We start from the raw sequence: 25,782 nt of genomic DNA, 5'->3' as shown, positions 1-25,782 counted from the left end.
TTTTTAATAAAATAATCACTGAATTGGCAAAGCCGCACACTTGTTGTACAAACTATGTAAGCATAGTATTGTTAGGTACGAAGTGGCCTCAACTATAGGCCTGGTGGTTTCTAGAGGTCACCTCGCCATACATTAAACACTCAATAAATTGTAAATATATTAGAGAAAAGGCAAATAAACGCTGACTAGTCAATATACAAACGCCCTTTTAACACAACAGGTGAAGTTAAACTCGCCATGTTTCAATTCAACACAATCCACAACATTATCTACACTAAGGACATGATGAGTTAAAGAGAGCCAAGCTTGCAACATGCGATCTCTGTTACCTCTGCTAATATGACACTCACACCTAATTTCACTGCCAACATGTTGTATTTCATTTTTAATGCAAGAATGTGATGATTGAACATCTTTATTTATTTATTTATTTATTTATTTATTTATTTATTTATTTATTTAGTTAGTTAGTTAGTTATTTATATATTTAGTTATTTATTTTATGTTCATCAGTTCTGGCACCAATTTTGCGTATGGTGGCAAAACCAACCCAACGTAGCACCTAAATCTACGGCTTTTTTAAGTTGCGGAGCTTGCTAAACTACAGTATTCTCGTAGCGAAGTGCTTTCTTTATAAGTGGTTCCTGTATGAAGATCTAGAACCACTGAACTTTCGTCTCTTTATATTAGAGTTACGCGATCACGCCCTAGGCCTAACCGAAAAATTTATTGCCCCTAAAAACAACAAAAGTGACGATTTCAACAAAGAATGGCAGCCCCTAAATTCTCTGTTCACTTAAGTCCCTCGGGCATTTCACTAGCTTGTAAAAGAAATTTAATTTACTCTCCGCGCATTACTGTCAGGACTGTTTGAATTGTACCTTCGTTGTATTTTTTTCGTATTCGCCGTAATTATTTTGTATCTCGTTTGTCAGTATTGTTAACATTGCAAATATTGTTAGAGATAGAATTTCAAGTAATGTAGTTAGTGTACGTATTGTAAGAAGTGTAGGTACTGCAAGTATTTTAAGTAGTGTAATTGTTAGTCTTGCAAAAATAGTATTGTAAATATAGTAAATACTGTAATTATCCCGAATATTTTAAGTACTGTTCACTATTGTATTCTGTGTACGTGTGTGACTTAGTAAAGCTAACTGTAAAACATTAAAAAAAAATTGAAGAACATAAGAGCTACTGCTACCTAATCTCGTAAATTTAACTTTAAAAAGGCTTTGGACTAAATTCCAAATCATCACACAAATGACTTCTTCCGTATCCCAGCATTCCTGCCGCTAGTTCTTGAAAAAGATGTGATAAGCGATTCGTTTCCAGTTGTCAGCCTGACCAGTTTTCTTCCCAATTTCATCAATTGCATGAGTGTATCAAATATACATTTATTTCCAAGATGTCTGTAAAGTTTCAAGTCTTAAGTCTACTTCCAGTGCTCACTTCACTTGTTTCATGGTCGGTAAGTAGATACTGCGAAACGACATACCCACGACAAACCCACTCCTATCCCACTACTTACACGTTTGTCGCTTAGAATAACGAATATTTAGTGGTATTCCAAACCCTACAAGTCAGTAAAACTTTATAGTGATCGTATCTTTAACAGTTTTACTGATTATACATTATGAATTGTCCTATTAGGAAAGCCAGCACTAGATACGACATCACACGTCCTTTAGTGGGTAATTTGTGTCAACTCGTTTCGTCTTATCACGTTACATTTCAGTCTCTAGCTAGATTTCTTAAGACATTTTACGTTATCTCTTTTTTTTTTCTTGCTTGCACATTCAATTCAGGCAGTCGGGACCCTGACATTTGCCATTGGCTCACGGATGTCTTTTGATGAAATGGAAATGCATAATTAAATTTCTTACCCTTCCGTTACACTGTAACACCTGCATGCACAGCTGTAGTCAAAACAACGGTCGTCGGTATATGAAACAAGATGATGAGATAACTTTGAAACAAAAGAGTAAAATTTCTCACCTTAATAAGGGGTAGCCGGAGAAGTAAACGGACGACAAATTAGGCATAAGCAGTAATCACTTTCTTATCTCTCCTTTTATGATCTTAGACTAACGAAGATATTACAATAAGGGAAAAAACCCGTATCCTAGCATTCCTGTTGATGCTAGTTCTTGAAAACGATGTGATAAGCATTTCGTTTCCAGTTGTCAGCCTGACCAGTTTTCTTCGCAATTTCTGCGATTGAGTAGATCAAATATACATTTATTTCCACGATGTCTGTAAAGTTTCAAGTCTTAAGTCTACTTCCAGTGCTTACTTCACTTGTTTCATGGTCGGTAAGTAGGTACTACGAAACGACGTACCTAGGACACACCCAATCATATCTCACTACTTACTCAAGTTTGACGCACAGGATACCGAATATGTAGTAGTATTCCAAACCTTACAAGTCAGTAAAACCTTATAGCGATCGTATCTTTAATAGTTTTACTGTTTAGCCATTATAAATGATCCTATTATGAAAGCCAGCACTAGATACGACATCACACGTCGTTTAGTTGGGTAATTTGTGTCAACTCTTGCCTTAAGGCATGCAGTTACGTTTGATCTTATGGTTACATTTCAGTTTCCAGATTTCTTGAGAAATCATCTTGGCTTATTCCTAGAAATTCTAAAACTTGTTCAGTTAAAAAAAAAAGTACCATAATATTTAGTTTTTTTTACTCTATTTTATTCACTCCCCGCCGCAAGCTTAAATATTTATTCTCTTTCTTGTATTCTATTTTTGGTTCAATATTTGTTCACCTATAATCTTATTTTGGACTCGAAAATTATAATAGTCGTACAGTTTAGATCTTCGAAACATATACAAACTGAGTTCTTAGCGCTAATTTTGCAATTAAATTTTCAATTAACGAAAACAAGACCTCTAAAACCTTTTTCGATACAAACTTAGTTCAAGTTATTTACTTTTGATCTAGGGATTTCATTTTCTCTATCGCAATTCAGACCTTAAGCCGGAAATTCTAAGTTCTACAGAGTTTTTCATCAGAAGCTGGAAATACCTACTTTTCGCATATGAATGGTGTTTATGTTTCAAAAAAAAAAAAAAAAGTATTTAAATCTTTTGAAAAAAAATAGAACTATCGTTTAAACCTCATTTACAAAAGAAAGCTGTACCTTGAGAAGGTCACTCCTGACAAGAATAAAACAAGCTGAACGACAACCTTTACGTCTGTGCCTTTTGACAAATTAATCCGTCCCGTAACAATTTCATGAGATTTCTGGTGGAGAACCAGGGTAAAGTCTTGGTTCGCTCGCGCAACTTGACAGCTTTTGAGTTTCTTGTTATTAGCTCTACTATTTCCAGCTAGATTTTACTTATTTCTTCAGCCTTAAACTAAAATATTTTTCGATACAAACTTAGTTCCAGTTATTCACTTATTTGATTATTTGATTTTATTCACTTATTTAGTTATTCACTTTATTATTTGATCGGGCGATTTCACTTTCTCTATCGCAAATTCAGATCTTAAGAAATAGAACCTTGTTTCATTTAGTATTCTTTTATCCGTGGACCCCTGTGGAGGTCTAAAAGCACCCACTTATCGCATATTAATAGTGTTTATGTTAAGAAAATAATTTACCCTGACGACGTAGATAGAACTATGCTGTAAACCATATTCACGTGATTAAGCGGTTCCATGAGAAGCTCAATCCTGTCAAGAAATAACAAGTTGAACGCCAACCAACCAGATTTCTGGTTGGAGAATTTTCGTGATCAAAAAGATCCTGGTACCTTTCTCAGCAAGCCCGACCACGAACTTAATGTGGTATTGGTGAATCTGTAGTACCTCCCCCCCCCCCCCCCCCGCAAGCAAACTCGGCTGGCCTTTTACGGCGCATCCGTTCCAGCGTTGATACTTTTAGTCCCCAACGAATTTACCAGTCGATGATAATAGTATTGGTTGGTCGGAGTCCGGTCCATTGAGAATTTCCCCGAAATGCAGTCCGCAGAACTGTGGTCTTCGATTTTTAACAATTGAAAACTTTTTACAAAAGAAAGCGTGCTGTCTCAATGGAACTACATGTCCTCCATCTAAGAACTATTTTCAACGATTGAATGATAACGCTTTAAACACTAGAAACAATGGGAAAGCAGCAAAACTGCCCAAAGTCAAACTGGATTTTGCGCGCCGTAGTTTTTATTTTTTTAGGTGCCTCGATATTTTATTCATTGCCTTTAAGTTTGAGAAACATTAATTCTAGATTATTATTTAGGAAAGCCTTGAACGATTATTACCTGTAAATTTTTACTGTAGTTCTAACTTAGTGCATGTTTTGCTTTTACATATTCTAGTTCGGTTATGCCAAATGTCAACATGAGCCACGGAGTTCCGTGCCCGGTCGTTTGAAAGCTGATTAACGCTAATCCCCGATTAAAAATTAACCGAGGCTTTCATGTCGCTTATTAAAAATGTTTTTAAAAGCTAATTTTAATCTTACGGTAAAGAAAAGTCGAACGTAAAACTGAGGAACAAAAATCTTTTTTCATTAATTAGCAATTAAAATCTAATCAAAGTTCACCCAGGATTAGCTTAATCGGTTTCAGTTGAACACTTATCCTGCGTATACGAGTAGCATTTTCGTTTCCGGTTTCTTGCATTTTATTCTTTACTTTTATTTTGGACCGTATATTTTTTTTAGATCCGATATGCTGTACTTTTTCACATTGTTTGGCCATGTATTGCCTTTCGTCACTTAGTTCATTGCGACAGCGACATGATATTGTCCTTCAAGAGCGCGCATTGCGGCTAATGTATTTTGCTGAAACAAACGACCATGCCATACCTTTTTTGTTAAAGAAAAAATATTACCAGTGCAATTCTTGTACTATGAATCCGTTTGCAACCTCACGTTTGATATAAACGAAAACACTACCCCAAGAAATATTTTGAATCTGTTTTCTCGAATTTCTAGTGTCTATTTCTATAAAACGCGTTCCTCTACCTCTGATCATTCTTATACAAAGGAGTCTCGCATTAATGCCACACGGAATGAATTCTCGCGTGTTGGGGTCAAGATTTGGAACGGGATACCTGCAACTCTAAAAACACGTGCAAAAATTTTTTAAAGAATCCCTAAAAGGAAAGTTATTTGATATATTTGAAACCGTAGACTCCTATATTGAAGTGGAAACGATAATTGACCAAATGAAAAACTTCTCTTTGCCAGTATAATCTGATTCTCCTTTTCCCTTTTCATCTCTTTTCTATGTAATATTAATGATAGTAAAAAATTACATATAATTTACTTTAATTTTGATGCATAGCGTTATCTAAATCTGCGTTATTGTGTAAAGTTGTTTTTTTCTGTTTTCCAGCGTGTTTGTAATTTACTCTACTTTTTTTTCATTGTGTTCTCGTGCTCGTCTTGTCCCGCCTCCACTAGCTTTGTGGCTATTTGCGGGACAAGTCCCTTGTGTAATCTGAATTTATAAAATAAATTGTTGTTGTTGTTGTTGTTGATGTTGTTGTTGTTGATATTTCAGACAGTTCATTGTTCGCAGTCACCCGCTATGACGTGGGCAAACGTCTGTATTTAGGCCCATCCGGAATCAACTGACTCGCGTTGGTTGTTCTACTTTTTGCTGTGCTACACCGTGCTGACGGGTCCTGACGAGAGCCAATCAGCTCGAAACAGCTGTCCACGGTTGCATTCGTTGATTCTCGGTTTGGTCTCTATCATGTCGCTGTCGTGTTCAGTTTTCTACGCAGTCAGAACAGCCTTGCATGCGCAGTTATTTGAGCTACTTTTTTTGAGTTTTTCTACAAACAATTTAGTATTTTTTTTTATATTTTTTTTATAAATAGTATGTTCGGTCAGTTCCCTGAATTTGATGTTATCATGGCAACAGATATTTTTGACAGGCAGGTTTTTCAGAAATCGTAATATTCGTGTTTTTAATGTACAGAAATTAACTTTCTTACAGTAAGTTCATTTTTAGCTTATGAGTAGGCTTCACGGGCGCATGCGCAGGCTAGTTCATGGTTTTATATCATTTTTGCGTTTTTCTTTTCCAACTGTTGTTGTGGTTTTTTTGTTTTGTTTTTTTTTTTGCAAGCATGTTCTAGAGAGCATTCGCCTATCAGTTATCTCCCTTCCAAGGTCTTCCTTAATGACGATTAAATAATACGTCTCCACGCACGCCAAGTCTTTACCGGTTCATATACACTGCAAATCGGAAAAAAAATGAGACAACGCGTGTGGTACGCACATGATGTATTTTATTAATCCACTAAATTTGCTATGCAATTGCAATGTTCGGCTTTTTACAGTTGGTTGGTCTGGACACTGAAACAATACCCACTAATTTGATTTTTTTACCCCTATAGCTTGCCTCAATTTGCTGCTCAAAGGGTCAGTACTGGAACGGTAAATCATGTTCTCCTTGTTCCGGGTGTCCTGTGGGATATGGTGTCAGAACTCCATGTGCAGCTGAGAGAGATACCGAATGTCAGCCGTGTACACCAGGCTATGACTATTCAAACACAACAGGCATGGAGCCATGCATTATGTAAGTTCCCTCTTTATCCATCTGTTGCAGAACCTTCGTCAGTCCTGTAAGCGCATGGAATTCAGTGCTGCAATCTGGGTCGCATTCGATTGACCGTATTCCGGCGATGATAAGCGGAATATCTGTCAGATTTCGGCGATACACGATAATTTAAGAGCCATTTTGTATTTCAGTAACTCCAAAAACCTCTCTTGAGAGATTATTGTGCTTCATCATTGCATGACTTTGTATGTCTATTCCGTTTCGGGAATAGGGTCTTTCAACCGTAGCCTAATTTGAAATCTCGAATGTTGATTGGATTACATGTATCCTGCAATGCAGGCGTATTTTTGGAGCGGGAGGGCTGAATAATCCTTCGTTGCTGTCATCTTGGGCGAGGAAGCGCGAGAGGGCTGGAGCGAGTCAAAAGTGACCCTAAGGGAGAGGACGACTGGCTGAGAAATAAAGTAGGGGGGAGGGGGAAAGCAGAGTTTTTTTCGCTCTCATTTCCTGCCCCCCCCCCCCCCCCTCCCCCTCAGCCTCTTTCAAATACGCGAACTAAATTTATTATTCAGAGCTCGCCCATAAAAAACGCCTGCACTGCAGGCTAGATTACATGACAATAGAGCCTAATATGGAAGTGGAAGCGTTCGACAGCGATGGCTGCTTAAATCGTTTTCTATCCCTGTACGAGAAGAGATTGTAAATTTACATAACAAAGGTTTACAAACAAATGAAATATCATGAACTATCATGTAGAAAAGGCAGACGAAGGGATAGCCATCATAGTTGCTGAACTAAAATGGCCCCAATGAAACTTCGTGTGTATACCGCGTGATTTGATACAATCAAGACTCGAGATTTCAAATGCGGCTACGGTTGAAAGATTACAATAATCAATTCAACGTTGCGGTTGTTCGAGATCATTGAAAGTTATTCCCGGATTAATACGCGGAACGCGCCAGGTACTTTCACTGTACTATAACGAATAATGAAACAACATTTCTTTTTATTCTTTCTATGCGAGCTTATGAATCGTAATTTTTTTATTTGTTATCTGATTTTTGTAATTGTGTACATTTATCTATCTTGTAGCTAGCATCTAGTTTTAATGCGAATTCCTTGTGATCATTTTTACTTTTTTTAGTTCTATCTAATTTTTTGTAAACAGCGCCTTTGAATCTTGTAGAAAAGGCGCTATATAAATGGATTATTATTATTATAAGTATTAGACATAATGAGTTTTGCTATTTCGTTGTAGGTGTGACGTAAATTCGAACTGTCCGTGGGGGAAATCCAAAACAGTCAAAACTTGTACAATTACATCTCCGACCTTATGCCTCGGTTGTGCTGACGGAAGCTTCCTTCGCCCTGATATTGGACCCAACGGCGCATGCTTAGAGTGTTCACTACCCTGTGGCATTGATGGCCAAGAGACCAGGAAATGCACTGTAATGCATGACCGCGAGTGTACTATAAAGGGCGAAACACAAACCAATTCCTCAGGCAAGTCTCTACATTTGTCTTAGACTTAAACATACATCATTTTCTGCAGTTTAGCGAGTTATAACTAAGAATATTAATCATTAATTGGAAAGTGCAATTTCAGAGTTGAGTTAGGCTTATTGGCTGTGAGATGCCAGCCATAATACCATGCCTTACAAATAGCCGCCTTCAAATCGTATTCTGGAGCACGTGGGGAATATTTTTGGACTAAAAATGCAAATCACAGATGGGATGCTTATGAGACAATTTTTCCGGGGCTGGGTTCACGTGAGCTGACGTCTGAACTAATTAGAATAAGAAAAATCCACATCGACTCCGACGGATTTTCTAGCCCCATCCCCAATGCAGTTAAATGTTTAACCTTTGTGACATTGAGTATCGATTTCAAGTTTTTCTTCGTTGAAGACTAATACATTCATCTTTGTCTATACAATAGCTCACCACTACCTAAAATAACATTGAGTGCAACAGTCTATTTTCATGGGTGATAAATTTTGCGGATTACTCGGATCTGACTGAATTTATAAAAAGGAGTAACTAAGAAAATTCAAGAGTGAGACTTTCTAAATTGAAATTGGGGCTCATTTTGAGATTACAAAGTCAAGGAAAAGTGTGAAAAAGAAGCTAAATAATGTTCTTTGCTTTGGAATTAGACATGAAATACACATCTACAAAATAAAAAAACGACCTCTTCCATTACCTCACAAAACAAATGAGCAGAAAAGCACAAATGTTCTCAAAATCTCGCTAAAAAGTCTTTGCGGCGAGTTCAAATCTACCTTCTTAGCAAACAGCTTCGCCTTAAAAACAAAACAATACTACCTTTTAAACCGAAAATTCACATTTATCCTGCTGGCAAATTTAATTGAAGCCCTGGGTTTTGAGAAAAAATTTACTGAAAAAATTATACCCCATTTCCCAAGATGGTTAACCAAGTCCTTGGCCTCAGTTGTGATTAAATTACAGACCAATTTCACCAAGATCCTGCGTAGCATTAGCGTAATTGGGGAGGGCGAAGGGGGCGAGAAAAAGTGAGAGTAGAAAGGGGGACCCCTCCCCCTCCCCGATTACGCGTACTACGCAGGCTAGTCTGGAGATGATCCCTGTCGACATCTACTTGCTTAGGCTAAGCACTAATCAACTCTAGAAAAAACTCAATATTTTACAGTGAATCGAAACCAGAGTCAAAGATCGGCCATCCTCTAGGGTTAGGAACTAAAAAACGCCCAGGATAAATAGGGTTAAAGGTGGTTAAAACATACGACTTAAGTTTTATACATAACAATCAACTCATGTTCAATCATAAAAGACGTTAGAGTGATCGATTTCTTGATTCTTAGCTTCCTTCTAATAAGCAGAAAAGATATTAATTCAATATTTTCCTCTTCAGCATTATGGTGTGGAAACCTTTCGTTGGTCACGATTTTGTTGGGGATAATCGTAGTTTTTCTTGCTGGTCGTTGGTTATACACAAAATGGAAAACGAAGAGAGGAAAAACATATACCCTGGCAAAAGACGTGGAAGGTGAGTCTAGACTTCAAACGCTGAGGGAAAGCCTGGTTCAGGGTCATTTACTTAAACTACCGACTTATCGCATATATCTATACTTCTGAGGACACATCCCTTACCTTTGAAATTACTTTTTCTCACTTAGTTTGTGTACCAGGTACACAATTCGTAGTGTTTCGTGCCTACATCAAAGATCATTTATCGTTTAAATTGCCTCAAACAGAAATGTGCCTCAAAGGATGTACGTTCATCCATTCTGGCCACTTGATGAAATTGAGAAGACTATATATAAGACTACCACCAGGTCACTCCATTCCCCCTCCTCAGCAAGTATTGTGCGCTCTCCAGACCTTACTCGAAATATGTTTCAACATGGTACTCAGTGAGCTTAGCCGGATCTAAATGGCGCAAATACCCAGAAAAACTACGACCCCGTAAGCAGCCTGGAATGTTTCCTCTGTCACAGCAATGTTATCAAACAAATTATCAGTCAGTCGCTCAGTCACATTTTCATGAAACGAGCGAACACAGAGCAGGGGCACCCAACGACAATTTTCCCTCAGATCCTTTGAAACGTTATTTTCGGCGATCTGGAGTGGCTTTAAAGCTCTATAGGTTCATTTTAGGCAGCGCTATAATATTTTTATCTGTTCGGTCATTCTAGGGGAACTTGACTCTTTTCGAAATTAGTAGGGCATTAGTTGTCCATTTCCCGAAAACCGTAGGTCTTATTTCCTTTCCGAAAATCTTAGCTGACCTTTTTTTGGTAGCCGAATCAACATTTTTATCAATCCGAAAACACTAGGCCTTAAATTTCCCATATCACGAAAGTTCGTGGTGAAAATTCCCTTTAGAAAATTGTAGGGGATAATGGGCCTTCCGAACAGATAATTTACCGAAACGATCCGTTGGGTGCCCCTGACAGAGTCCCATATCCAATTTATAATGTGCTTCTAATATTTTCGTGGGTGTTATTATTATCGCAATCCTTGTGATTGTTGTTGTCATTATTACTGCTTTTATCAAAATCATCGTTATTATCATCAATAGTATTATATTGATAGATATATTTGTCTAGTCAGCGTCACAGTCAATGAATAAGTTGTCAACATGGTCAACTCTAAGCGATCGCGCATCCCCAGGATTATGGACCTGGTTCGCCATTTGACCCTCCTTACCTTACGCTATAATTTCTATCTGAGGGTCACGCACATTGAAGGCAAGAGGAATGAAATCGCGGATTCCCTTTCTCGTTTCCAGATAGACCGCTTTCGCAGACTTGGTACCCAGGCGGATTAAGTCTCATGCCCCGTGCCCCAAGCACTTTTGGAGATCTGAATGCAGACGACTCGTACAGTGACTGCTTAAGCCTCTCTAGTACAGCCTCCACCAAACAAACATATAGCTCAGGTAAAAGGAGATTTTTCGAGTTCTGTGCACTTTATTACTCACATATGACCAACCCCTACCGACTAACGAAGAGACCCTCATTCATTCATGTGTCATATTTGGCAAAGACGATCAAACACTCTGAGGGTTACCTCGCAGCAGTGCGACCGCCTGCATATCTGCTCGGGATATGAGTTGAAACTCAAAAAATGCATCCGCTTGCGGTTGATTTGCCGTGGTATTAAGCGCTCTCAGGATGATTCTACCCGAATTCGTCTCCCCACCACAATAACTCACCTGAAACTGTCTTTCAACCTCCTTGCCATCCCCACCGTCACCAACTTTGACTCTATTATGACCTGGGCAGCAATGATCTTAGCATTCTTTGGTTTCCTCCGTCTGGGAAAAATGACATGTAATTCCTCATACTCGTCTGCGTTCCATTTGTCCCCAGGGGATATAGCTTTCTACACCACTTATTACAAGCCTGAATATATGTCTATTAGGGTTAAGATATCAAAAACTAACCCCTTTCGTTCCGGTCACACAATAATCATCGGAAGGACTAACGAGAATGCCTGCCCCGTCATGGCCACGAAAAATTATTTGTCCTCCCGGGGAACGCGAAGGGTCCACTATTCCAGCATCTGTCTGGCGCCCCTCTCACAAAAGCGGGGCTTACGTCTGAAACCAGCAACTTTTGACCATGTCTGGTTTTCAGCCTTCTCACTATGCCGGTCATAGCTATAGGATTGGGGCTGCTACAACAGCTGCTTCCGTGAACCTCCCCCCTTGGTTCATTAAAACACTCGGCCGCTTTTCCTCAAACTGCTACGAAAAGATATGTCCAGTGCCCACCTCCCCTTATCTCTGGGGTTTCGCGCCAGCTTTTGGATGATATCAATCATACACTTTGTGTATTTGTGGGGATGAAGTGCTCCCATACAGGTCACTCTTGGCCCCATAGACTCACAGAACGGGGAGTGATCCCCTCTTTAGGTGGCCATGGTATCGGTTTCATGGTAACCATGAGTTCAGACACCCATAGACTAAGGACCTCTCCCAGGGGATTGTGACCCCTGGAGAGGAGAGGGGAATTGCGACCCCTGACTAAGGACCTCCTACAGGTGATTGCCTAAAGAGGAGTAAGGACCTCTCTCAAGGGATTGTGGTCCCTGGAGAGGAGAGGGGCACCAGACCCCCTGGAGAGAATCGTGATCTCTCATTATCTAGACTAGTGATTTCATTAAGGATAAGATCTGTGTGGAGTACTTCATTGCTAACTTCCTTATCCCACATAACATCCTTGTGTTCTCTTTTCTCATGGGTTGGGAGTATTAACATTTATTCACCAGGGCCGGGTTGTTCGAAAGCCACGATTAAAAGTTTATCGAGGTTTTCATCTTGCTCGTTAAAATGGGCTTAAAGGCTAATTTCAAGCTAAAGGTAAAAGAATAGTCAAAACTGAGGACCGAAAATCTTTTGGAAGAATCTTTGTTGATCAGCAATTAAACTCGAGTCAAAGTTTGCGTTAATGTAAGATTAGCTTAATCGGACTTTCAACAACTGGGCCCAGGCTTAAAACATAACATCACATTTCTTCGTAATAAAGTAATAGTATTGCTAGGATTATCATGGTTGCTGTTGTTGTTCAAGCAGTGACAAATGCTAAGTTGAGTTAAAATGAGCACATACGTGCAATTTACCCAGACTCAACTGATTCCATCGTTGTTCAATATTTTTCCTTCTTGAAACACTATTCTAAGTTAAGTCTTGTACTGAGTAACAACATAGTATTCTAACTTTTACAGGACAAACAATAGCCACCTTTCGGTCATCTTTCTCAGAACCTGCTCCAAGGTCTTCTCGAAAGGTAATGGCTTCATCGCCAAAATTTCAGGAGGAACCTGTATTCTTGCAATGGCATAAAGAACCACGTAACGCCATGCACGTTGCAGCTGAACGTATCCCAGAACGGAAGAGTAAAGGGGGAATCGAAATGAGGGCCGAGTTTACTACCAGCAAAAACAATTTATCAGTTTCAGCTGATATCTCGTGCGTGACGAAGAATATCTTAAACCTTCCAAAGAATGTACGTCCCGAGATGGCCGCGCGCAGATTGGTGGATCACAACGGAGGGAAATTAACAAGCGATGGCACAGAAGTTAATCTCACTATACCATCACAAGGTCAAAAGTTTGATGTCTTGCCACTGCTCAAAGAACCTTTCAGATTAGTGGATCACAACGAAGGGAAATTAAGCAGCCCTGACACAGAAGTTAGTCTCACTATACCAGCAGAAGATCAAAATTTTAATGTCTTGCCACTGCTCAAAGAACCATGCACATTAGTGGATCACAATGAAGGGAAATTAAGCAGCCATGACACAGAAGTTAGTCTCACTATACCAGCAGAAGATCAAAATTTTGATGTCTCGTCACCACTCAAAGAATCTTGTAGATTGGTGGATCACAATGAAGGGAAATTAAGCAGCCCTGACACAGATGTTAGTCTCACTATACCAGCAGAAGATCAAAATTTTAATGTCTCGTCACCACTCAAAGAACCATGCAGATTGGTGGATCACAATGAAGGGAAATTAAGCAGCCATGACACAGATGTTAGTCTCACTATAACAGCAGAAGATCAAAATTTTAATGTCTCGTCACCGCTCAAAGAACCTTGCAGATTGGTGAATCATAATGAAGGGAAATTAAGCAGCCCTGACACAGAAGTTAGTCTCACTATAACAGCAGAAGATCAAAATTTTAATGTCTCGTCACCGCTCAAAGAACCTTGCAGATTGGTGGATCACAATGAAGGGAAATTAAGCAGCCATGACACAGAAGTAAGTCCCACAAAACCATCAGAATATCAAAATATTGATGTCTTGTCACCGCTCAAAGAACCTTCCAAGACAATGATCGATGCTGAAGCTGAAAGTATATTCGAACGGAGCATAGAATGCGAGCATGAGGAGATACGTTCCACCGGAAGCAACCATTCAGCAGCTTCAGATGTTTCTCGAATGATATGGAATATCTCAAACCTTCCAGTAAATGCAGATCCCAAAATGGTCGCGTGTGGATTCGTGGATCACAAAGGGGGAAAATTAACTATCGGTGACACAGGCGTGAGTCTCACTATACCACCGCAGGCTATTCCGGAGGGTCGCACTGAAGGAATATTCATAGCTATCATGAACCAAGAAAAGGAACATCCAAAAGTTACTTCCAAGGAGCCCCTGTTGAGCCCAGTGGTGACGTGTGGTCCTAATGGCCTCAAGTTTAACCGTCACGTGATTCTCAGTTTGCCGCATTGTGCTCTTCTTGGGGATGGGTCTTGGAATTTAAAAGGTGGGGAAAATTGTGATACGTTAGAAAACGCTAGAAAGTTTTGCAGTTGATGATCTCTTCTTGGTAAACAGGCTTTACGTTTGACCACAACACAAATGAATCTTGTATGCCGTTGATACACAATTTTGCAATCCCATCTCAGAGAACCAAGACCTTTTATCAAGTATGCTTGTCTCACTGACTGGAAAAAAAATCATATATCGTTTATTCCCCAGGCTTAAAAACATGACACAACACCACGTTTCTTTCACAAGATCAGAATGGTTATTCATTGTCATAAAACATTAGAAAAAAACATTGATTCTGAGATTCCAGAAACTACATTCAGACCGTCTATTCAGTCTACTTTGCTTTTGTACCTAGTTGTTTCACTTCCCTTGATCCTTAATAACTAAGAAATGCATGCAAGGACTGTTCAAAGGCATTTAATATTCGCCATTTTTCTCGGTTCTTGCTTTTTCTTCCATAGTCCAGTGCAATGAGAGTGACCCGGAGAGGTCAGCCAACTGGAAGGAGTTGATTGACGTCAACAAACAGGATGGGACTGAGCCACATTTAGCGATAGTGGAACCAACAATGGTCCACATTATGGTGGATCATTTCACTGGATTCACTGTGACCGGAGAGCCAGCTTCCAGAGAGCGAGCAAGGAAAGCAGTGCGGATTGTAGCGTATGTGACCCCGCCCGAGGCTAGTGGAAACTGTGTCGTGAGGGTGTATTGTGTTGGCGATACTCCAGCACATTTAGAGGTCTGTGGGTTTGGAACATTTTCTGAAAATAATGTAATTAAATAAAAAGAATTGCTGAATAGCAAACAGGCTTGAATTTCTTTTTAATTCATTTGTAACACTATTTCAAACCTCGAAATGTAGCTTAAATAAAACATGAAATGAATTGGATATCCACGAAGCAAATACTCTTGCAAAAGCATCATTGTGCGCTATTTCTCAGTTATATTACACTCGAAATTCTTGGTCGCACCTTGAAACCTTTATTCAGGCGATTACGTACTTCCCTTCCAGGGTTTACACAATCAAGAACAGGAGAAATTAAGAGGTATTACGATGGATGCACCGAAGCCATTTCATTTGAGGGATGGAGGAGGTGATGTTTTGGTGAAGCTTACAAACTATCACCGCGGGTGGACAAAAATGTGTGAAGACCAAAAGGTATGCACAGTGACCGTTCCAATAAACCTTTCTTTTTCTTCCCATATTTGCCTTGACTTTCCCTCTCTTTCCTAATTCTTCTACCTTTCTTTCTTATTTATCATTTTGTTTATTCTTAGATGGTAATATAGTACGTGAAGGTTTTGGTGTTTGGAAATCTTTATGTCAAAGTTTAGCATTTGCCTGTGATTTGGTAACTGATTACCCTAATTCGCTCCGGGAATGGTCTCATCATTAGTTCCAGCAAGTTCTAAATATAAGGCAACAACTGTAAAATTTTAACTGTGTAAATTGTTGATCCTCAGAAAATCTATTTCCAACACATATGGGAAGGTATTGAGCGCATGCCCTGTTGTACGTTTGTATTCTCTTTGGCTGGTGAGAGCGTCCCTCAGTTTCATGCAGCATTTAGAGTCAAACAGGATTGCCAAGAAGGCGATGAACAAGAAGTTATCGTCTCCACACCGATTAAAGAAACTCAACAAATAACTCGCGTAAGTTGTCATTAAAAAAGTCATACTTACTCACATTTGTTTCTTTGTTTGTGTGGTCTGAGCTCTTCAGTTTACTAGAGGGCTAGCCCTTCGTCAGAGGGATGGATTCGCTCTGACAAAGGGCTGACGCTTAAAACGTCAGCACTCGAATCTCTTTACGGTAGCCAAATTACCTTAACAACTCTGTTGATAAACCAAGCATTTGTTGTCAATCAGTCCCAGCTGACTAACTATTTCGATCAACTCAGTTAACAGACTGACTCTTTCACTTAAGGTTCAACTAATCGGATTGATCAATTGACTGATCGATTGCTTGATTGACTGATTGTATGATGGATTGATTGATTGACTGACTGACTGACTGACTGACTGATTGATTGATTGATTGATTGATTGATTGATTGATTGATTGATTGATTGATTGATTGATTGATTGATTGATTTTACAGACTATTACAGACTAAATGGTCGATCCATACATCAATCCAAGGCTCGATACTTGAATACAGTTTAACCTTTTGTGCTGGTCTCTCTTACAGAAAATCTTTGCAGGTGATGCTTTCGATGAAGTATTGTCTGTACTGAATGCAGTTTCATTTGGTAATCCCACAAAATCTTCGTCCCCAGTAAATGTTTCACCTGACGCATGCAAAAGAGGTCCTACTGCGTCTCCATCTCATACAAAAGACACATCTTCCGGCTGTTGTTCGTATGATGTTGAGCCTTTGCAACTCACGGACTCGCTGACACAAAGACAACGTATTGAGCTTAAATTACACCTGGATCCACCACATCTTACAGCCAATTGGAAGCACTTAGCCGAGGATCTTGGCTTCAAGACATTGCTCATTCGCTGGCTGGAAGCCCAAAAATGTCGTTCCCCTACGGACGCACTGTTAACATTTATGGAGACTCGCAGCTACCCCCTCAGTAAACTGGCTGAAACTCTACGTAGGCTGGGCCGGGACGACGCGGCCTAGATTATTGAAGATCAGCTGATGTTGGAAGAGACTTCAGATTAGTCCACACCTTCTACTGATGTGATCCTCGAGGATAAACGCTTCTGGAGCGAAAAAATAGACACGGGGATGTTGCTTGGGAGATAAATTTTAATTCTACGCCTGCGTCAACGGTTTAGAAAGATTATAGCGTCCTGTGAAACGGATTAAAAATATTGGAGTCGTAATTTTATCCCAATGTTAGATTCCCCGCAATAATTACTTTAAGCAATGGATCGCATCCAAAGTGGGCAGACAAGAAAAACTAATGAAAATCAGAGAGATATTTAGGGTGTTTATTTGTAGTTTATCAGTAGTTCTTCTTCATCCTCCACTTGAAACTGCTGGCGCATATATTCTCGCTGATATTAAGTTAAAAATTTTCCTGAACGCGTGTATATTATCGGGGAACTACCAAGCGCACGCCTTTTTCGAGAAACGCCTTACTATAAGTAAATAAACCCATGTAATATTATTATATATTGCCAAAGGCTATAGACGATAACTATTAGCCAGTTTAACCTACACACAATCAACGCCATCTCCCTTTTGCAATAGTTAGTGTCAATTTTTGTGAGTTCAAGGCTAATTATGACACAGTGGTTCTACCTGACAATCACTTGTCTCGCAGACCACCCGTACGTTCCGCTAAGAGCCGCGGTCGATACAAGCGTTTAGAGTTTCATTATTGTTATGAAAATACTTAAGCGAAAAATGTTTTGATTTCCTGTCATAAAAAAAGATGACAAGAGTAGACCAACTTGGAGTCCCCCAAATCCGCTAATAAATTGACAAGGCGTAAATCGGCTCAGATCACCCACTTAGCTTAGATGATTGGCAGGTTAAACAATTGTCCTTGCTTAAAATGTACGGACACACACGAGGGGCCGAACGTGGCTGCTGGAATCTCCATTATGTTCTTGTACTCGTCTTGTCCCGTCTCGACTAGCTTTGTGGCTATTTGCGGGACAAGCAACTTATATCAGAATTTGTAAATAAATTGTTGTTGTTGTTATCTCAGTCAAGAAGTCGAATGTTCAGTAATTTCTGCGATACTGAATCAAGTTAGAGCCTCCAATGCATGACTATTTTTTTAGCCCACAGTTCAGTTAAACTTCAGTTAAACCCCATCCAGAACTCTAAACACAGGTCGTGACTGTCTTTCGACAAAACGACCGCCTGTTTATATCTAATATATCTCCAGTTACCATTGTTTTTGTTTCAGAATTAAATATCCCAGCCAGTTACATGGCCGTTTGTATAATTACAAGTTAATCTTCTCAAGGGATTGAACTACTAACTCAGTAACACACTTGGCCTCGAACCACCTGTCCTTTTTCAAAATGGGAAAAATATATAATGAACGAAGATATAAAATATAAAACAAAGGAAGACAACGAAGCATGACCTCCAACAAAAATCAAATTCTCTAACGTCCACACACGGGGTTAAAAAAAAAAAAAAAGACCACAAAGTTCTCGGCGAATGGATTTAATAAGATTATATTTAACAAGAAAACCACAGAAATATTTATAATCTCTGGGCATGATACCGGTGCAGTGCTTTGCCAAATGAGCTATCAAGCCAACTAGCTTTCTGCTAGCACCTGCTGGGGTTGGGTACATGCATAACTGCCGGATGGTCACCCATTTTTCTATTCTTTCGTCTGCAGTTCAAAGTTTATGAATTTGATGTCACCTTTATGGAATATATATTAACGAACTCACAAAATGGCCAGCTCCCAGTTGGCCAGGCTTTCTTTTCAGGGCTGCTTAAGTTGCGTACAAAACTGCGATGATCAGCCATTTATCAATTCTTTCATCCAAAGTTCAAAATATATGAATTTCACATGTTTCACTTCCGTAACAGAAGTATATTGATATAAACTGACAATAGCTGGTAATCCCGGCCATCTTTTCCCATATGAACTAATATATAAATAGTCCTGTGGGGTTGATAGTTGTGAACGGTACTTATCAAATGCGGGATTAAATTCGTTTTATTGTTGTTTGTCAGTGAACAAAATCGGATTTCGTGCATCGCCCCAGTTTGCATAGTTCTGCTGTTTTTCTAAAGATCGAAAACAAATTCCTTGCAATTCATTATGACATTTGAAGGATTATTTTTGCTTGCAGACGGGATAAAATATTCCTTTTTTTTTTTTTACTGACCCAAGAAACTCCTTCACGAAGTGTACTAATCTTAAAGGGTCTTAGGGTTTCTTTTCGAATCTGAGCGTTTGGATACAAGTATTTCAGTAAATGATTTCAGCTACAGTTATGTCTTATTTTACCCTTAGTAAAAATTGTGATTGGCATCATTCATAATCCGCTCAACGTGGTTGGTCTAAAAAGTCAGTTAAATACCCTTACTAACTAAAGACAATTATTTGGTAACTTTCGGTTGACAAATAAATCTGCTTAATCCTCACAACCGTGACATATCATGCAATTGAGGAATACTTTTACTTAAGTAAACAGGGCCAAGGAAGATGTACGATTTTTACATGCAGTTTCAATTAATGCAAGCTGCAGTCTAGACAATCAGAAAGACACACTGTTTTTGCACAACAGACCCTAAAGCTAGTTATGACTTTGAGCATTTAAGTAAACGGCACATCCTAGGAAATACTACTCTGTAGCTATTATTGCATGTTATGCACCAAAAAACCCAAATGACATGACTGGTTAAACCCTGGGAGGTAAGCTACAATCAACGTCCAGGTGTTTACACTTGCAGACTCCAACAGTTCTCATGAACAAAGTATCTCGAGATGCGCACAACGTATTCGCAGTAAAAAAAAAGGAGGCACCGTCCTTAAATGAACACTATTTTTCCTGTGATTGGTTCAGTTTTTAATGATGATTTATAGAGTATTTTTGTTTTGCATTTTATGTGTTTTCGCTATACTCTTATAGATTTTATAGTTAACATGATTCAAAGTCGGTTTTAACACAATATTAAAATATTAATATAAAACAATTTGTGTAATTTCTGTCAGCATGGCATAGTTATATGTATCATATCTTTGTAGTCTTTAATTTGCTTTCTTTAATGTTTCTGTTGCTTGTTTGATTGTTCATAGCAATAAGCACCGCAGTCCTAATTACTTTAACACTTGAATAAAGTGATGATGATGATGATGACGATGGTTGTTTTTTTTTTTGTTTTGTTTTTTTTCACTATGGGTGAAATAGGTCGACAGATCAGCGAATTGCCAAATAACGAGTCCAAAACAAGGTCTGTAGGGGCAAGACGCCGACATATTTCGTATATTTCGTTTCATGAAGGGAGACAAGTCGGGCGTTTGAGAGTGAAGCCCCTGCTTGTAACCTGAAGGTCTGCATCCGCCACTGGGTAGTGTTACCTGGCCTCTGCAAGGTTGACAAGAGAAACCGATTGCTCGCGACTAGAGTCATTAAAAAATTGCGAGTCGTGATAATAATTCCTTCAAGCAACAAAGCGCATCCAAAGTGGGCAGACCAGGAAAACTAACGAAAATCAGCTAATTATTTAGTGTGTTTATTTGTTTCTCTTCAGTTCTTCTTCATCGTTCACATGAAACTGCTGGCGGATACATTCTCGCTGAAATTTCTTTAAAAACGTTCTTGAATGCGTGTATATATTATTGGACAACCACCCAACCGCACACCCCTTTAAGGAGACGCCTTATTTTTAGTAAATAAACCCATGTAATCTATTATTGTTAAAGTACGAAGGCTGCAGACGATAAAATAGTCAGTTTAACCAACACACAATAAATGCCATCTCAGTTTTGCAATAGTTAGTGTCAAGTTTTGTGAATTCAAGGCTAATTTTGACACAGCAGTTCTACTTGACAATCACTTGTCGCAGACCACCCGTATCTTCAGCTAAGAGCCGCGTCGATACAAGCGTTAAGAGTTTCATTGTTGTTATTAATATACTTGACATCCAAAGGACATGACTGGTTAAACCAAAATTCCAAATGACATGACTGGTAAACCCTGGGAGGTAAGCTACAATTAACGTCCAGGTGTTTACACTTGCAGACTCCAACACTGAGTTCTCATGCGTTCTCTAGTTTTCCCCCTTTTTTTCCACTCTCATCGTCCCTTTTGTAAATATTTTTTAGTTTAAAAACCTTGATTCCGAAGGGCGCTTCATTTGCTTTCTATTAGAAGCAAGGTGAAATATATTTGAACAACAGAGTATGATACAATCAAAGAATTTTAATCCGAGTGAATGCTCGAAGGAAATCAACTTGTCACCGTGACAGTTCGTAAGATTACGGAATGATAATGACAGCTGTAATGCGGATTCCCATACAACACTAACACAAAGTGCCATACGGTATGGACGGCTTCCCAGTTTGGTTTCAGTCACAAGGCGCCGATGATTGGCCGGCAATAGCACGCCACGTGCCGAGAAAAGAGAAGAAGAGGAGACTACCAATCACTATCATTAGGGAAGGGGAAACTGACTGAGTAATCATGATAATCATAGTTATAATCATAACGATCATAATGATAATATGAATTTTCAGTAGCAGGACGGACGATAACAGGGAACAAGTCGATAAAAATGATAACGATGGGAACGAGTTCGGTAAGTTGATATATGATACACAAAATCACTTTTTAGCCACTGACAACAGGAAAATTAGTGCAAAACGCTTAAAATATTTGTATCCTGTGTTCTCAGATCGTTTGGTGTCTTTTATGTTATACAAAGTCTTTATTTACCGAGGATAACACAAATTATTAAAAACTGGATAATTTGATTGTATATCGCAACCCCAGGGATTTGATTGGCTTAGCAGCCATGGTATATGAGCCATTATATACCATGCCCGAGAAATGGCTTACATTAAATTGTCGTCTAATTGTTCTTGAAAAGCGAAATGAGCAAAATCGATCAATATTTCTTCGTTGTTTTTAGTAAAACAATTATTCCACTAACGCTTGTTGCATATGAGATGATTATAGCCAACTCGGCCCTACGCACCTCGTTGGCTATCTGGCATCTCATATCCAACACGCGCTCGTGGAATAATTGTTAAATAACGTTTATAAAAACACTAACAAGCAAGTGACCCTCCTAACAATACAAGAAAATTAAAATCAAATATAATAAATTAAGAATAACACTGCAATGGACGATAATACTCCAATTTTAAAGACATGTTTGTGTAAGATAATACAGTGTAACCTGTCAGGATGTATCAGGGGTACCCAACAGATCGTTTCGGTAAATTATCTGTTCGGAAGGCCCTTCATCCCCTACAATTTTCTAAAGAGAATTTACACCTCGAACTTTCGTGATAAGGGAAATTTAACGCCTAGTGTTTTCCGATTGATAAAAATGTCGTTTCGGGTACCGAAGAAAGGTCAGTAAGATTTTCGGAAAGGAAGTATGACCTAAGGTTTTCGGGAAATGGACAAAGATGCCCTAATAATTTCGAAAAGACTCAGCTTGCCCTAGAATGACCGAACAGATAAAAATATTATAGCGCTGTCTAAAATGAGCCTACAGAGATTTATAGGCACTCCAGATAGTCTCAAATAGCTTTTACAAGCATCTGAGAGAAAACTGTCGTTGGGTGCCCCTGATGTATTAGCTGAAAATTTAGATTGCAGAAAACTTCAGGAAGCGAAATCCTATTTCCCGATTTTACAAGCCGTTGTTGGCTTTACGAAAATACTAGCTGGCTTATAATTACTTCGCATTTTTATCGATATATTTACCCCTCCGTAAACGAAAGTTCCGAAATTTTAAGCTGACTTTGGCCGAAGAATTCTTAAGATTTTTTTTTTTTTAAATTTAATCCTAATTTGAGAGCCTATCAAGCAGACCTTCGAAACAGATATCCAAAGAAATGAACCCTTAGGTGTCCAATGCAACAAGACACAATTCCAAATCGAGCGATGACTCATCGCTGGCTACTGGAATAGTTAAATCAGCGCCTAATTCAGTTTTAAAAACGTGTCTTTTTTTTTCTTTTTTAAATCTTTGGAAATACCTAGAATTTATATATTTTTTCAGCTTGTGCCTCATTCGATTCACTAATACAATCTGATTGATTTTGGGGGATTTGTCAGCAATCTCACAAACTGGATCGAAGCCAGCTTATCACGGTGACTGCGTTTTCATTAGTTTAGAAATTAACATTATTATCTTTGCGTATTACTTATGTCAAGAGTAATTTGTAAGCATAAAATGAACGGCCTTGTGAAAATGGGATTGACTTGTGAAAGGTACTCACACGTTTTGTCTTCTTTATTTAAACAGTGCTGAGGGAATTCGTCCCAGAAACGTTGGAGCAGGGAGACTGAACGTTCAACCGTTGGCCCAGTACCGGCCCAGGACAAGCCGATAGCTGAACAAAGTAGTATCAGTAGAAGAACGGCTCTAAAAAGTAGATAGCATACCTTGCATGTTATTCACAGCCGCCTGGGCTCCTGTCAAATTGAGGAAGTCAGTCCAACTTAAGGTCCAAGTTGAGTGATGTCTCTCGGTCTCTGTAAAGAAATTGCAGTAATTGCCGGATCAGTTAAGTATGATGGGTTAAATGTCCCCCATCAGTTAACAGGGGACGAAGAAGAACGATGAAGTGACCAAGGGTAACAGACCACTTAAACATTTGAAATTTAAGAAATATATTGGTGAGTTTCACGGGTTTAGTCAGTGATGGGCTGGCACAACTGAGAGCCATAAAGTTAGCGCAAAGAGCATAACGTGCTAGACCGTAACGAAACCCTAAGATTCTCATAAAGAGCTAATACAGTCTGGCAAGATCCAGGGAGCCTGATTACCACTACATCGCTTCACTACAAAGGATTAAGGAAACAACATGTTGAATAACAGGAACTGATGAGGTCATGGTCCCCTCTAGACTGACTTATCTGGTAGTTTGTAAAGATGAAAACCCGTTTATGGAACTTCAGTTCAACTTGTCTTTTTTGAATAAAATAAATGTCCTGTCAATATAAATATTTTTTTGTTCCAAGGAGATAATCGGTTTTAATCTGACTTTAGTACGGAATCTCATGTACACAAATTATTATTTTGATCACGTTCTAATTCGCTCCGCAAATGAACGTATAATATATTTGATTAACGCTTACATTCCTCCTGAAAGGACACAAAATGTTATTTTGATCACGTTCTAATTCGCTCCGCAAATGAACGTATAATATAATTGATTAACGCTTATATTCCTCCTAAAAGGACACAAATTGTTGTTTTGATTTGGATTTCCCTCACTGGACATTTCCTAACGTAGTTCCCATTATATTTACTGAGGAAAACTTGTACTGGAGTCACGAAATTAATGTTACTTTGGAAAAATTCCACTCATTCGTTAACCTTTTAACACTTCATACTCCAATGTGGGAATTTTCAGTTCTCTATTTTTAGCACGTTATTCATGGACCATTTTATGTAAGCGTGTGAAGTTGATAAACGGACACCTTCATATGTGGAGAACTTTTAACTTGGCCGTCTGTCACCTACTTTAATTATCCTTTGAGGGAACTTAGGAGCTTGCTAAATAATTTCAAGCTGATTTGGATAGCGTGAGAACTAACGTCACCACCTGAAGATAAGGTTTCTTTTGCACATCAGGGGGCTCCATTTCCACGGCGACTTTCCTTAACTTTGACCTGTTTCAAGTGTTCAAAAGCGTAAGAGCCACGTAGCATTTATGAAAGACTTCATTTCCATCCCCAGCATGTACTAAATAAGTGAACTGTCAAATACTTCCTGTACTTAGTCACACGTTCCGGTCTTGAAAGGTACAGCCACATGCCTTTAACTATAACCCTTATCATCATCATCATCATCATCATCATCATCATCATCATCATCATCATCATCATCATTATCATTGTTAATTTTTTTAAACTTTACCGCACTGAGCGATATCCATGTAGAGAAGTCCACGACTCACTGCCTCATCGGTAATTTGTTGCCTTCTTTAGTACCCATTGACACGTCATTCTTCACCTTTCATTTCTTCCTATTAGCGTTTCCCCAAATAATTTGTTCTTGACAGGTGTAACAGCCGGAGGCGAACACTTCTTATTCACGCAATTTATTATTTCAAACTCTTTTCACTTTGTCGTGCTGCCCGGGAAGACTGAAAGTTGCAGCTTAACAATGTTACTGACGCGGCGACGAACCATACAAACAAACTTAACTTACAAAATGTACAAACTATAAGATGAACAAACCGGCAAAACCGAACGGGAATACAGAACACTTACATTGTTGTGGCGTGTTTAGAGGAAACTTCCAGTGGAAATTGCTTGCAGACTACAGTAACTGAAAAGATCGGCTGACTACGCGAAGCACGTCTCGTTGAAACTTCGACGTATTATAAACAGAAAATGTCATTTCAGAAAAGTGTCACTTGCAAAATGCAAATTACGGACCTAAATTCCCGCGCAAAAACAGGCCTAGGGGAATACTAATGGCGCCGCTATTATAATAAGGAGTTAGATCCAACGACAGGTGTCCAGCTCAGTAGACGCTTTACAAACTGGATGCCTTGACTGAAAGAAAAACTATCGCATTTACATCGTTGTCTTATTCAGTGAAAAACCTTAATGCATCTCTCTTTAGTGAAAGCAAATCCTGTATAGAAGATAAAGTTATCGGCTCTTTAAACCACTGGGGCTAGATGGCTACCGTGGATTCAGGGCCGATTATAGCCTATATCGTACACAGTAAAAAAGAGAAAAGCAGCCTTTGTTGTTTTATTTTTCTCTTATAATTGTATTCAGGTAGACAAAAAGTTGATAATCATTAATTTATAAGCTGATGGAATTACTGTGTCTTAATATAG

The 25,782-nt window shown here is 38.9% G+C and overlaps 2 protein-coding genes and 2 long non-coding RNA genes across 4 annotated transcripts in view; 3 read left to right on the top strand and 1 right to left on the bottom strand.

Annotated features, from left to right (window-relative positions):
- Positions 1-25,782, bottom strand: part of LOC146475709 (uncharacterized) — a 63,672-nt gene that overhangs the window by 2,522 nt on the left and 35,368 nt on the right. The gene's annotated exons all lie outside the window — the stretch shown is intronic.
- Positions 2,163-8,061, top strand: LOC146475714 (tumor necrosis factor receptor superfamily member 10D-like). The gene is made up of 3 exons (XM_085115341.1): positions 2,163-2,312; positions 6,372-6,553; positions 7,794-8,061. Exons 1-3 carry the CDS (start codon positions 2,250-2,252, stop codon positions 8,059-8,061), a joined length of 513 nt encoding a protein of 170 aa, XP_084971467.1. The 5' UTR covers positions 2,163-2,249.
- LOC146475713 (netrin receptor UNC5C-like) lies at positions 13,042-16,937 on the top strand. The gene is made up of 5 exons (XM_085115340.1): positions 13,042-14,293; positions 14,763-15,043; positions 15,317-15,463; positions 15,769-15,957; positions 16,497-16,937. The coding sequence occupies exons 1-5, from the start codon at positions 13,042-13,044 to the stop codon at positions 16,935-16,937; spliced, it is 2,310 nt and encodes a 769-aa protein (XP_084971466.1).
- LOC146475707 (uncharacterized) overlaps positions 20,410-25,782 on the top strand; it is a 60,241-nt gene continuing 54,868 nt past the window's right edge. The window contains exon 1 of the long non-coding RNA XR_014865813.1: positions 20,410-20,838. This is a non-coding gene — a long non-coding RNA (uncharacterized LOC146475707). The remainder of the gene's footprint in view (positions 20,839-25,782) is intronic.

Source organism: Pavona decussata, unplaced genomic scaffold (genome assembly GCF_977016875.1).
Source record: "Pavona decussata unplaced genomic scaffold, jaPavDecu1.1 SCAFFOLD_83, whole genome shotgun sequence".
Classification (NCBI taxonomy): Eukaryota; Metazoa; Cnidaria; class Anthozoa; order Scleractinia; family Agariciidae; genus Pavona; species Pavona decussata.
Note: the sequence above shows the minus strand (reverse complement) of the source record. Positions and strands in the feature narration are given on the sequence as shown.

Coding starts and splice junctions, on each gene's coding strand:
- LOC146475714 (XM_085115341.1), top strand. CDS start 2,250: ATGTCTGTAAAGTTTCAAGTCTTAAGTCTACTTCCAGTGCTTACTTCA. Junction 2,313..6,371: donor CTTCACTTGTTTCATGGTCG/GTAAGTAGGTAC, acceptor TTACCCCTATAG/CTTGCCTCAATTTGCTGCTC. Junction 6,554..7,793: donor GGCATGGAGCCATGCATTAT/GTAAGTTCCCTC, acceptor ATTTCGTTGTAG/GTGTGACGTAAATTCGAACT.
- LOC146475713 (XM_085115340.1), top strand. CDS start 13,042: ATGGCCGCGCGCAGATTGGTGGATCACAACGGAGGGAAATTAACAAGC. Junction 14,294..14,762: donor TGGGTCTTGGAATTTAAAAG/GTGGGGAAAATT, acceptor TTTCTTCCATAG/TCCAGTGCAATGAGAGTGAC. Junction 15,958..16,496: donor AAACTCAACAAATAACTCGC/GTAAGTTGTCAT, acceptor TCTCTCTTACAG/AAAATCTTTGCAGGTGATGC.